A 13,959-nucleotide genomic window follows, 5' to 3' on the forward strand; every position below is an offset into this window, starting at 1 on the left:
GGGTATATGGGGGTGGACTTGTTCTTTCTTATTTTGAAAGTGTCGAAGAGCATGTCTATATTTTTTCCCTGTAATTGCTTGCCGTTATCAGATACAATTTCAGCAGGTATACCAAATCTGCAAATGATGTTCTGGAATATGAAAGTGAACACATCCGCGTCTCTGATCCTGGCCAACGCCTTAGCCTCCACCCATTTACTGAAGTAGTCCGTGGCTACTATCAAAAATCGTCTCTTCCCTGATCCTTCGATGAAAGGCCCGACGATGTCTACGCCCCATTTTGCAAATGGCCACGGGCTATCGACGGAGTTTAACATTGTTGCCGGCGCGTGGATCTTTTTCGCGAAGCGCTGACATTCTTCACATCGTCGGGACATTCTTGCGGCATCTTGTATCATTGTCGGCCAGTAATATCCTTGCGTTTTTGCTTTGTCAGCTAGTGATCTCATGCCGCTATGATTCCTCGCGTCACCATAATGGATATCATTTAGAATTCGATGCCCCTCTTTCCGGGACAAGCAGCGTAGTAATGGTCCAAGGAAGAATTTCCTATACAGGACCCCCTCCCGAAGATCATATCTTCCCACTTTGGAGAGTATCTTCCTAGCTTGTTTCCGATCCGCAGGTAAGCTTCCTTTTTCGAGAAAGGCATGTATTGTCACCCTCTAGTCATCTTCGTTGCTGAAGTCTTCGTCTTGATTTTCTCTTGACAGGATGTCCTCTTCATCAAAGTCATTATGGATGTCTTCTCCTACCTGGTCTTCGATATTTTCTTCCATCACATCTTGATTGGTAGCGAAGGAGAATTGAGATGCAATCGAAGGCTCATATACCCTTGCTATTTTAATACCTTCGGCATTTTTATCCCTCAGCATGGATGATATATATGCTAGGGCATCCGCGTGCCTGAGGTCCCTTCTGCATAAGTGCCGGAACTTAATGTTCGGGATTTGTGATGCCAATGTTTGGACCAAGGCCATGTAAGCTGAAAGGGTGTCATCGTACACATTATACTCGAGCCATATTTGCCGTATGACAAGCTGCGAATCACTTGTCAGCCTTACATCGGTTACCCCCATCTCTATTATCATACGTAGGGCATGTACGACAGCTTCGTATTCAACAACGTTGTTGGTATGCTCTTTGAATTCCAATCTAAGTGCCTGTATAATCCTTTCTCCAGTTGGGGTGATAATGACAATGCCTATTCCTGCTCCTTCCTTATTTTTAGATCCGTCGACAAAGACTTCCCATTGTCTATGACTCGCAGGTTCGAGGATATCCATTGGATCCTTGATTTCTTCCTCGGCTTCTGGTATTCCCTTAATCTCTTCGTCGTTGTCAAGGGGGAGGTCTGCTAAGAAATCTGCCAGCACTTGGGACTTCTGAGAATGTTGAATTTCATGAATGATGTTGAATTGGTCCAGATGGGTGTTCCATTTGGCTATTCGTCCCACTTTTCCCGTGCTTTTGAGGACTGCTTCCAATGGTGCTTTGCATGGTACCCTGACGAGGTGAGTTAGGAAGTAGGTTCTCAGTATTTGGTAGCCCATACCAGTGCGAGGATGAGTTGTTCAATCTTAGTATAATTTCTTTCCGCGGAATTGAGTGTCTTGCTGACGTAATAGATAGGCTGTTCTACCTTTGTATTGGTTTTGACTAATACCGCGCTGACTGCGTCCTCCGTTGCTGCTATGTACAGTGCTAAAACTTCATCAGGGTCTGGCTTCTGCAGGATCGGGATTGAAGCTAGATGTTCTTTGATTTTTTGGAATGCTTCCTCGCATTCGGCGGTCCATCCGAACCTGTTCCCTTTTTTAAGAATATTGAAGAAATGTTTGCATTTGTCCGAAGACCGTGCAATAAATCTGCCCAACGCTGCTATAGACCCATTGAGCTTCTGCACTTCCTTTAGATTCTTTGGGGACGGCATCTCTACTATGGCTTGAATCTTCGCTGGGTCTACCTCGATGCCCCTTTTCGTCACCAGATACCCGAGGAACTTCCCTGAGGTGACACCGAAAGTACATTTCTCCGGATTCACTTTCATGTGATGCTGTCTCATTGCTTCGAAGATATTCCTCAGGTCCTGGTGGTGATTTTTACGCAGCTTGCTTTTGACGAGCATGTCGTCCACGTAGAATTCTAGGGTTCCTCCAATCCATGGCTTGAAGATAGCATCGACCATCCTTTGGTATGTTTCCCCTGCGTTTCGGAGTCCGAAAGGCATTCTGGTATAGCAATAAAGGCCATGTGGGGTATAGAACGCTGTATGTGGCTGATCTTCTTCTGCCAGGGCTACTTGTGTAACCAGAATGTCCATCCATGAATGATAGTTCTTCGTATCCTTCTACTGCTTCTACCAGCTGGTCTATGCTCGGTAGGGGATAGCTGTCCTTTGGACATGCCTTGTTGAGATTAGTAAAGTCGATGCATATTCTAACCCCTCCATTTTTCTTAGGAACAATGACCATGTTGGAGATCCAGGTAGGGTACTTGACTTCCTTGATAAATCCTGCGTCTAGTAGCTTCCGAAGTTCTGTTTCTACTGCCTCATGATATTCTGGAGCCACTTTTCGTATTTTCTGCCTGAACGGGGGCGTGCCCGGTTTGATGCGTAGTTCATGTTGGATTATTTTTGGGTCAATCCCCGGCATATCTCCTAACTTCCAGGCGAACACATCCGCATATTCCTTAAGTAATTTGGTTAAGGAATGTTCTCTTCCTTCGTCCATGATGGTCCCAATTTTGATCATCTTCGGGTCTTCTTCCGTTCCTATGTTGATTTCCTTTACGGGTTCTACTGGTGTGAACACAGGCTTCGGGTTTCCGAGGACTGGGGCGCTCTTTAATTGCTATTTAGCGTGTTTCTGTTCTTCGCTGTTTGTTGAGGTACTTGTTTCCGAGCCTTGTACATTACCATCTTTCGTCAAGCCTTTTCCTGTAGTTTCCTTAAGGAACAGGTCTACGGCCTTCTCTTTCGCGGTTTCTTGATTTCTTACTCTTCGGATTTTTCGCTGCTCTTCTTGCTCATTGTTGATATGATCCTGAGTGGCCTGGCACTCGCGCGTAGCGATTCGATCTCCCTTGATCTCCATTATTCCCTCAGGTGTTGGAAATCTGAGGTATTGGTGGTATGTTGCCGCAACTCCTTTGAGCTTATGTACCCATTTTCGTCCAATAATGGCGTTGTAGGGGGAAGGGGTGTCCACCACACTGAATCGGGTATCCAGTTTCATGGGCCCTGCGTTAACCTGTAACACGATGTCTCCCAAGGGCTTCGTGGATGCTCCATTGAATCCGTAGATGGTGTGATAAGAGGTCATTAACTGTTCATCATGGAGCTTCATCCGTTTGAATGCATCATAGAATAGGACATTTACAGAGCTTCCCCCGTCTATGAGGATCTTCTTGAGGTTACATCCAGCTACTGGTAATGTTAGGACCAAGGGATCGTTATGGTCTTCCATATCTTCTTCGATATCCTCGGCATCGAAGATGATAGGAGATTCCATCCATTCTTCGTGTTCGTCCACCGCTATCCCATCGACCTTATATAACTCGCAGCGGTCTTCGAATTTCTTCCGTAACCTTTTTCCAATCTGCGCAGTGAGTGAGGGTCCTGTGGCTTCGGAACACGAGATGGTGTTGATTGTTCGGTTTTCTTCCGGAAGTTGGACTGGTTTGGTTCGTTTGGATCTGTCCTCGGTAACATCCTTTCGTATGTAATGTTTGAGCTCTCCCGCATCAATTAATTTTTGGATCATTATTTTAAGGTTCTTGCATTTTTCGGTCTGGTGTCCGTTGAAACAGTGATACTCACAGTAATCTTTAGACTTCTCGGATCTCGGGGGCTGCTTTCCCTTAGACCATGGCCACTCTAAGTTTTCCCTCCCTTTGATCTCTCGTAGGATACGAGCATAGCTAGCGTTGAGTTTCGTGTAAACTTGATCTTCGAATTTTCGGTCGCCTGTTCTTCGTTCATCCCTCCGTTCCTTCATATCTTCGTGAGGTCTCTCATCTGAGCAACCCCTTTTGGCCTCATTGGTTTGTTCCGCTGAATTGGTGCGGTGAGACCTCTGCGGATATGCCCTCGGGTTTTCCCGTTGAATTTCTTCAAGTCGAGCGTGCTTTTCGATAATTATTCGGAGATCTCCTTCTGTCTTGGGCACGCTCCCGTGAATCTCAACAAATAGGGGACTCATTCGGTCTAAGCCCCATTTATAGCAGTTGATGCTTACCACTGGGTCCACGCTCCCTATGACTTGGCAGATCTTATGCCATCTGTTTGTGTACTCCCTCGTGGTTTCCTTGTATCCAATTGCTAGTGAAAAGAGCTTATCCATACCGGTGTTTACAGTCTTGTTGTACATGTATGTGCTTAAGAATTTCTCTGCGAGTTGGTCATATGAGTGGATGGAGTTTGGTGGCAGATTATCAAACCATGATAACGCTGATCCCTTCAAGCTTGATGGGAAGTATCTACAGAGTACGGCGTCGTTCTGACCCCATCTAGCTAAGACACGGTTGTAGTACCGAACATGTGCAGCAGGGTCGCTGGATCCATCATAGCATTCGAACGTCGGGACAGGGCATTTCAGTGGAATAGGGGTGTTGGCCAAGCGATGCGTTAAGGGCGTGGAGTTAGCTTCTCTCATGACCTCTTCTAACCTTCCCCCACCTTGTTTATTTTTTAATTGCCTGATCTCGGCCATCATCTCATCTCGTAGTTCCTCCATTGCGCGTTGGTGCTCTAAATTCTTTAGCTCATTACCGTCTGACTCTCCATCGTCATAATCCGGGTCGGATACGCTACGTCTCCTTGTCGCGTCTTCATTAGCCGCTAGGACGACTCTACAGTCTTGGTTTGGCTCTGGTGCTTTGGAGCTTGCTTCATCAAGTTGTTGGCTGGTCTTCGTGCTTAAAGCAATCCGCTCCTTTAAATCTTGATTTTCTCTGGCCAACAGAGCTACAGCTTCTGCGTAAACCTGCTGGCTCTTCCTCAGTTCCTCAAGCTCAGCCATTAGTCGGTGTGATTGGTTGGACCCCTGATTGGGAGTCCCAGCGCGTGTCGCTACAGCCGTGGTGCCGCCCTCCTCCATGGTCGGTACTAAAGGTGGCAGGGGTTCAGCTTCGGTTGCTGGTGTTTCCAAATTGGAGTGAGCGCCCCTCTGCGGTGCCAGAACCGCCGGTATGGTTTGATTCTGATTATTTGTTAGCGGCATTCCAAAAGTTAGAAGGTGCGCGGGTTGGAATGTTCTGGATTCATCCACCCTTTCTCTTGGTTGATTAAGTTGACTCATGGCGAAGGTATTGCTAGCCTCCGCAGCCTTCGGGACTACCGCAGCCTCCCCGTACTTTATCGTTGCTGCTCTGAGAGCCGCCGCTGCAACTGAATTAGCGTTCATGGGTGAAGTGATTTCCGCAGTATCTTGCCTTCGATTGGTCATTTTAGCTTTATCTCCTTTCTACTTGCTTCGGGTGATGATCGGGGTTGTCCTGGGTGTTTCTTTTGACAAAGCTTTGGATTTTCCTGCTTCCTGCGTCTTTTCCATCACGTGCCCTTTTGTTGATAATGAAATCTCGCCTAAACTTGCCTTCTTTACTCACAACGCGTTCTCTCTGCATAAGTTATTTCAAACAACAGAAACGGGAATATCCACGTGAAGCGGGTTAGTTGGCGAAATACAATTTTTCAAGAGGGAATTAATACCCGCATGCTATAAAATACGGGTTAAAGTTTTATTAAAGGAGATCCTTAGTATAAAAACTATGAAAATTGTAAATCCGACGGATTAGAACAATAACCCGCTTAGAACAATAACTCTTATCGAAGATCAAAGGTGGATTTTTGAACATAATACAGTTAACGAATGATCTATACGGTCCGAGCTGATAAATCAGAGCAATCATATGCCAATTTAAAATGAAATCACAGGACAAGATAAATCTTTTACCGGGACGAAGTCCCTGTTTCTAGCGCCAAATTGTGAGCACACAAACCCCGAGGGGGTCCGAACGCTCACAATCAATCATTATCATCTAAAGAGATTATGATGATGGTACCATGGTGTTGATTCATTGGCTCAAAACCTTCGGGTTTATCATGGCCTCATCCAACCACTCCATGCGTGGCGTTTGTGCATGGGATATAAGTATTAAGGAAAACAAAACATATAAGTAAACATGCATGGAGCTAAATGAATGTAAAGTGCTGAAATGTAAATAAGACCAAGGTTTATGTGGTTCAGCACTAAGGCCTACGTCCACGGGGTTTGTTGTTTTACTATGTTCTTCACGGTTACACGAATAGTTGAATGACTTTTGGGGTTTACATGTTTCTCTCCTCTAAGGGATTAACTTACCCTTACTATTTCTCTCTCTCTCTCTCCTTACCTTCCTGATATTTCCGATCTCCCTTCCTCTTGGTGGAGATTGGGTATTTATAAGGTTAGAACGTGGGACCCATCTCTGAAGACCGTTGGAACCTTATCTTCTTGTGTCCTTGCGTCCATCACGCCGAGGTCTGCGTTTTCCCCTTGATCCCGCAGAGGCATCCTCGCTCGTTCCACAGGTTGGTCGACACGTACACTGCTCAGAGTGTTTAATGTGGGTAGTTGAGGGGTCTGCCCGTGTCAGACAAGTGTCTTCTGCCCCTGTCAGTCCGTGTCAGCTAACTTTCTCTCCACCGTTGATCTTAGCTTCTCTTTTGGAGATGAGATAAAGTAACTCCTTGGGGTTTATTTGGTGTTTCGTGACGCATCATGTTTTGATGTTTTGGCCTGCATGCTTTCCACGTACCTTTTTATATACACGTGTCTGATAGTGAGATATATGTGTACACAAACCTCTTACATACTGAAGATTATGCGTACCATTGGTTTACAGGTGAACATGCAAGTAGATGGCACAACTAATTTGAAACATATCAACAAACACTTAGTAAGCAACTCCAATGCTGCACAATATCAATATGGACCAACTCCCTCCAGGTAACACTCTCCTCATCGAGTCCAAATTCGTGCACCCTCCTTTAAAGAGTGTGCACGTAATAAACCAATGAAAATCATTCTCTATAACCAACAATTATCTAAGGGGGTTAGTCCACGAGTGAGTTGGGGGGAGGTTAATGTATTTTGAATCTTGGGGATTTTGAGGGAGTGTAAGAGAGTATAGGGAGTTTGAGAGACTCTCCCAAAATCTCTACTTTTTTGAGAGATTTGGAGTAAGGCAAAAATACACTATAAACTCCCTAGAACTCCCAGAACTCCCAAAAAAAATCAAACTCCCTATCATTCTAATTTTTACCACTAACAGGGAGTTTAAGAGTTTCTTTACAACTCCCCCACGACTAATGGGGTTTTTTAGGGAGTTTGGGAGACTCTTCTAAACTCTCCCACGACTAACGGGGATTTTGAGAGACTCCCTCGAACTCCCTCACGACTAACGGGAAAAAACACAATTGCACCCAACTCCCTCACGATTAATTACGATTCATAAACAGAAATAATATCTAAATTCATCCTAAAATCTAGGGGTTCTAAAAATGGGAACTCGTTTTGGCGGTAACTACCAATCATTATCGGGTTTTCTGTGATAAGAAGAAGAGGAACAACTACGAGTCCTTAAACTAACTTGCAGTATGCTGCAGGTACAAAAACTAACTCGCAGACTCCCAATTCATAACCTTCTTTTCCCACAGACCTACACACAGCAACTACATCAGTTTCCTAAGAGTGTACTAAGCCTGCAACAGTCTGGAAACGCCGCAGATACAAAATGAAAAGAGTACAGGCCACTGCAGTTGCATAATCAAAGTTGCAAGCCCGAAAAACTAATTTGTAGTCTGGATTAGGTAGCATTTTAAACCTTAAAAGTAAACTGAAATTTGACAAAACCGTGTAAAAGAATATGAGCATAGTATAAACGAAGACATAAATTTAAGAAATCCTTTAACGAAATTGAAATTCCCAATTCTTCTGGCAACAGAGTTACTGTATCAATCGTTTTGCCTTGATAAAAAGATCAAAATCAATAACTGCTCCTCATAATCTTCACAGGATCAATGCTTTGTCCTACTTTGAGCACTTCTTGTTTTGAGGAAGCTCTTATTGGGAAGGAGGAACTTGGTGTGAGGAACCCTATCAAAGCAAAGTTAGGTTGTGCATAAATTTTATTGTAATTTAACTTCTAATAGACTCTATGGCGAAAATTTAAACAAGTCAAGGTATAATTCTTTACCTGTGGCGGCATGATCGTGTTAATTAGAGGGCTTATTCCTTGGTGTTGAGTGCTCATAAAATGATATGAATGAACAGAGGGGATAGAAATAGAATATACACCATGAGGGTTCACTGTAGCGCCCTGTTGATACATCATGTTGTACAGATACATTGACTGCCAGGTGCTTTGATTATTGTACGGTTGTAGAACACATCCAGAAATCATCGTCTCTTGGTGAATGTTTCGTGTGCCTTGCGCCGCAGTCGAAGCTTCCTTCAAAAAGCTATTGCGGTTAACAATTGCTTGTGTTGTCGCAGTTTGGATTCCTTGTGAACGATCCGCATTTCCACCTGATTCATGTACATTTTAAAAATGAAAATCTAGAGTTACAAATTAATTAACAAACTAATGTCAGGTGTATGAACAAATAATTAACAAACTAATGTCAGGTGTATGTACAAATAATTAACAAACTAATGAACACTCACGTTGACATTAGTCACCTTACAGCAACATTTAAAACGATTGCATTGCAATCTTTAAAGTGTACGCAACATCATAAAAAGATATAGTAGTACTAACCTTTTTTTTTGTTGAATTTTTGCTCTCAGCTGGTGGTGCTTTAAATTCCAAAGCATTCTTTCTTCTTTTCGCTGGTCCCCTGGTCTTCTTTGGTGGCTCAAGTAATGGACATTGTTCAGGCTGTTGCGCGACACTTTTGTTCACTTCTGATTTCTCTTTCTCTAGATCCGCTCTTTGTTCTACATTAGAATTTATATATGCGTCAACCATGTCTTGTAAGTTTAACATCAGCGACCACTACACGAAATCAGGGAATTTGTAACCCCCGATTTTGTAACGGATATTTATTAAGTAACGCCGTATCGACGTTGGTAACTTTGTAACATTGAATAATCGTTGCAATAATTGGTATCTGTTACGGAGTTTCGGGAGGGCTGTGTGTAATTACCTTCCTATCCTCAACTTAAAATGCCAAGTTACATTGTTATCCTCCATTACTACTATTAGCGCCTCTATTACTACTATCAACTCCCAATTTCATCTCACATTCAAGGGCTACCCAGCCTCCCAACGATTCTGGCTTTTTTTTCCAACATTTTTTTTCCCATTATAACTCTTCATTTTAATTATCGAAAATCAGAAAACAAAATTAAAATCCGAAAACAAAATTAAAATCATGTGAAATTAGTTTTTCATTTAATATGTCTGGAAGTTGGGAGGTAGATAAACAACTTAATGAGTTGATAGCAAAACGGTTGAGACATTACTACATCTTAAATATTTCACCTCCATTTATTTCACACCTCACCGACTTCTTAGTATATCCGCAGCCGCCAACGATTTCACCAGAAAATTCATCAGATTCAATCTGAGATTCAGTTGCAGGAAGCTTCATCAACAAAATTGATTCAACCGATTCTTCTGTGACTCGTCGATTTCATTAAAGATTTAAGCTTAATCGAGTTATCACAGAAGGATTGAGTTTGATTAAAATTTCTGAATCTATCGATTCTCATGGGTTATCTTCAACTAATTATTAAGGTATTTCTTTTATTGTTTTCTTAATCGACAGTTTTTCAACATCTGGGGTTTATTAGTTTTAGAAACTGATGTTGTTGTGAATTGTATTCTATTGTGGTGTGTTTATAAATCTGTGACATTTTTAGGTTTAGTTGATAAACTTAGGTTACTAGACATAGTACTTTACTTGTTTGTAGGATGTCAAATTTTTTGGATAAATCTTGGATGCGTATAACAGACATTTATAGCCCAGAATACAGAGAAGGGGTTAGAAAATTCATTGTTTTTGCAATGGCAAATGGTACTTTTGCAAAAACGTGTGCTTGCCCTTGTAGGAAGTGTGAAAATAGACATCGACTTGGATTCTCGATTGTTAGGAACCATCTGTATGAGCATGGTGTCGACAAGACATACACCACCTGGAGCTTACATGGTGAGAGAAAGGATGGTGCTTCAACAAGTCGTTCCAAAGGGAAGGCCGTAGTCGAACAAACGCCTGATAAGCAATCAGATTGTTTGAATTTTAATGATTTTATTGACTCTTCCTTTGGTATTGACCATGATGGAACACAAATTATAGAATCACCCTTAGAAGATCCAGATGTCGAGAAGCTTTATAATAGGTACAAATCGTTAGCGGCAGAGAAGTTATACCCTGGGTGTGAAGACAATCTCTCAATCCTCTCTGCTATGGTAGAAATGCATAATATGAAGAAAACTTATAAAATTTCGGGTAAATGTGTCAACAGTTTTTTGGATCTGTTAAGAGAGTGGCTTCCGAAACCTAACAAGTTTCCCAAAAACTATGATGCTATGAGGTCAATGCTTAAGGATCTGGGGATGAAAGCGAAGGCTATTCATGCTTGTGAGAATCATTGTATTCTGTATTACAAGGATAATGAGGATTTAATAGAGTGTCCGGTATGCAAAACTCTAAGGTTTAAGTTGAAAGCTACCAAAGATGGTCATGTGGTGACAAATGAACCTTGCAAAGTGCTGAGATACTTTCCTGTAGACGAAAAACTAAAGAAAATTTATTCTCTACCATGGATATCAGACGCAATGCTGTGGCACGATCGAGCGCAAGTTTCATTTGAATATATGTGTCATCCAATATATTCATCTCAGTGGGCACAAATGAAAATGAAGTTTCCGTTGTTTGCCGCGGAAGGAAGAAATGTTTGGCTTGGAATATCAACAGATGGGTTTAATCCTCATGGTGTACAGACTTTGAGTTGGAGTTGTTGGCCTGTGATCCTTGTGGTTTATAATCTTCCGCCTTCTATGTGTATGAAGTATGAATTCCAAATGATGACTCTGTTGATACCTGGGCGTAAGCCACCGGGTCAAGACATTGATGTTTTTTTGCGGCCGCTGGTCAACACACTAAAAAAACTTTGGCATCAAGGTGTACAAGCTTTTGATTCTTTGAAAAGGGAGTATTTTACGCTGAAATCAAATCTGATGTTTGGCATTCATGAATTGCCTGCTCAAGGTGTTTTAAGTGGATGTACCACTCATGGCTATTGTGCGTGTGTTTACTGCGGAGACGAAACTCGAAGTACTCATCTAGGTTACGGCAGCAAGATTGCGTACACTAACTATCGTATATTCCTTAGGTCAAGGCACCCATTTAGGGATGGGACTTTTTTGGGATTAGAGACACATGAGCATAAAAGTGCACCGCTAAGACTAACAGGAGCGCAGTCGCTTGAGAAGTTGGCTGATGTTCATTACGAACCTGGTAAGTTAGTGGTCCGCAAGACAGGTAAACGAAAGAGATATCAGTCTGATGAAGAGGAAGGTGATTTTGAGCTTGTCATAGGTGATTTCTACAAAAAGTGTATTCTTTGGGAACTTGAGTCGTCTTGTGCCTTGACTATACGACATTGTGTCGACGTGATGCACACGGAAAAGAACGTCATGGAACACATTATCTACACTATCTTTGATAAGGATAATAAGGCTATTGTTGCATGGAATAATCATGACAAATTGAAGGAGAATAAACTAAACGGTGGAGCGTTGAAAGATAAGAAAACAAAGAAAGTAGTACATACGGTTCCGCTATTTGTTTTGAGCCCAAAAAGATAAAACCGATTTTTGTCAGATTCTTAAAGATCTGAAAGTTCCCACAGGTTTTTCGTCCAATATAAGTAACAATGTAAATATGGAGCAATTGAACTTGAGCCGCTTGAAGTCACATGATTACCATGTGATTATGGGGTACTTATTACCTGTTCTGCTTCAACATGCCTTTCCAGGAGAGAAAGACTTGCTTACTGCGCTTCAGCAAGTCAGTTTGTATTTAGAATTTTGTGCTCAAAGGTGGTTAGCAGAGAGTATCTAAACCAGGCTAAGTGGATGATTGCAGAGTCCATGTGTGTGCTCGAAAAGTATTTCCCGGATGGATTTTTTGATATAAGCGTGCACAACATGGTTCATTTGGCTGATGAGGCCTTAGTTTGTGGATCTGTTAGGTATCGATGGATGTACCCATTCGAAAGATGAATTGCTATTTTACCATTTTTCCTTTATCTTTATTTATTTTTATTGTTTTTGTACTGAAATTTACACGTACATACTGAATCAGAACAATGAAGGAGTGCAAAAACATCCCAAATAACAGCAGATACATTCAAGGGTCTATTACGAAGTTGACTGAAATGGATGACTGTGTTAGATTTTCCATGGAGCACATGAAAAATGCTGATCAAGGAGGTCACAAAGAAAATTTGGAGCCCTTCTTAAAGGATGAACATGAATGCAGCGATGTGGGTTCTCTGCTTGATGAAAAGCTGGTTCATGTGAGCCATATTCAGTGGATGCAGATAAGTCGGTGGGTAATTTTTCGGAATAATCCAGATGGTCTCGATGTTTATTACATGTATTGGTTGGTCGTGTTTTGTTTGTATGTGGACAACGAATTATTCTATTTAGATTTTAATACTATGTATGCTAATTGTAATGATTATTGCGAGAACTGTGAAGCTAATGGGGTTGAAAATGGAGGAAGTCGAGATGCAAACCAAGTTCCTTAGTTGGATATATGAAAAGGTTTGCATTAGCGCTCCTGTTTGTTAGCGTAATGATGATGCAGTATGTTGATGTGTTGATTTTGTTTTCGGTTTCATAGCTTTAGACCAGAAGAAAAAATGGATACAGATTTGTGGCGTTACGTTAGAGGTACAGTGTCTCAGAAAGAGTAAAAAAGATACCGTGTGAATGGATTTAGTTTTTGTTCCCAAGCAAACTAGGAAAAGGCTAAGACCCAGGACAGTGGTGTCATTGTGGTTGCATCAACCACTTTTAGGAGCTCAAAAAGGGACAAAATACCTGTTACTCACCTAACCCGGTGGTATGGGGTGATCGGACAAATCCTAGAGTTGAACTATGGTATATTTAAAGAAATTGTCTTCTACTGTAATTGGATGAAGGTAGAGAATGGAATAACGATCTGTCAGGATTCATATTGTCCTTTGGTAAATCTTTCAAGATTGAAAAGCCATACCAATATTTTGGACGAGCCTGTGATTCTCGCTGAAGAGGCTGCCCAAGTTTTCTACTCCAGAGACGTGAAACATCCAGAATGGTGGGTTGTTATCCATACGCCGAGAGGAATGAATGCAGATGTGGACAAAGCAGAGATACCAGGTCGCGACAGTTTTCAAGATATTTTAGAAGAGGAACCACATCTACGTAAATTTCTTGGAGCAACAGCGTCTCCCTAGAACAAAGAAATGAAAAATCTCCAATATATGTGCGATCAATAAGTTTCCTTTATAATGCTGGTCTTGAATATATGCAGATTCCAATTGCAAGATACTTTTCATTTGATCAGATTAATGTTGGTCTTGAATAACAATTTGTTGTTTTTTTCACCCCCACCCTTTTACACATATTTGCTTACAGATCCCTTTGTAAGTTACTTTATTGTTTCCGCCCCACTTTTTAGCAGCCCTTAAGTTAGAAGATGTTGTTTCCACCCAACATCTCCTTTTATGACTACCAAACAAACACTCCCTTTCCCAACAAAATCATCTTCTTTGGGAAAGTAGTTTATGTTTTCTACTCAGAGACAAAAAGGCAGCAATTATTAGTTTCTCTTCAATAGTTCAGAAGCTGAAGTAAGTGGGAAAACAACAGCAAAATCATCTTCGATTTTAGTTGCTTCTGAATCTTTGAATAAACCAT

General features: G+C 41.8%; 1 protein-coding gene across 1 annotated transcript; it reads left to right on the forward strand.

Moving 5' to 3' along the window:
* The first annotated feature begins 9,963 nt into the window (after nucleotides 1-9,963).
* On the forward strand, nucleotides 9,964-13,496 carry LOC113272345. The gene is made up of 4 exons (XM_026522195.1): nucleotides 9,964-11,817; nucleotides 12,094-12,245; nucleotides 12,359-12,572; nucleotides 13,203-13,496. Exons 1-4 carry the CDS (start codon nucleotides 9,964-9,966, stop codon nucleotides 13,494-13,496), a joined length of 2,514 nt encoding a protein of 837 aa, XP_026377980.1.
* The last annotated feature ends 463 nt before the right edge of the window (nucleotides 13,497-13,959 follow it).

Source organism: Papaver somniferum, chromosome 4, assembly GCF_003573695.1.
Source record: "Papaver somniferum cultivar HN1 chromosome 4, ASM357369v1, whole genome shotgun sequence".
Lineage (NCBI taxonomy): Eukaryota > Viridiplantae > Streptophyta > Magnoliopsida > Ranunculales > Papaveraceae > Papaver > Papaver somniferum.

What these genes read in the sequence shown, in the direction of transcription:
- LOC113272345 (XM_026522195.1), top strand. Translation starts at nt 9,964, where the DNA reads ATGTCAAATTTTTTGGATAAATCTTGGATGCGTATAACAGACATTTAT. An exon ending in ATAAGAAAACAAAGAAAGTA is followed by an intron (nt 11,818 to 12,093) that starts GTACATACGGTT and finishes TTGTGCTCAAAG; the next exon opens with GTGGTTAGCAGAGAGTATCT. An exon ending in TTAGTTTGTGGATCTGTTAG is followed by an intron (nt 12,246 to 12,358) that starts GTATCGATGGAT and finishes ATACTGAATCAG; the next exon opens with AACAATGAAGGAGTGCAAAA.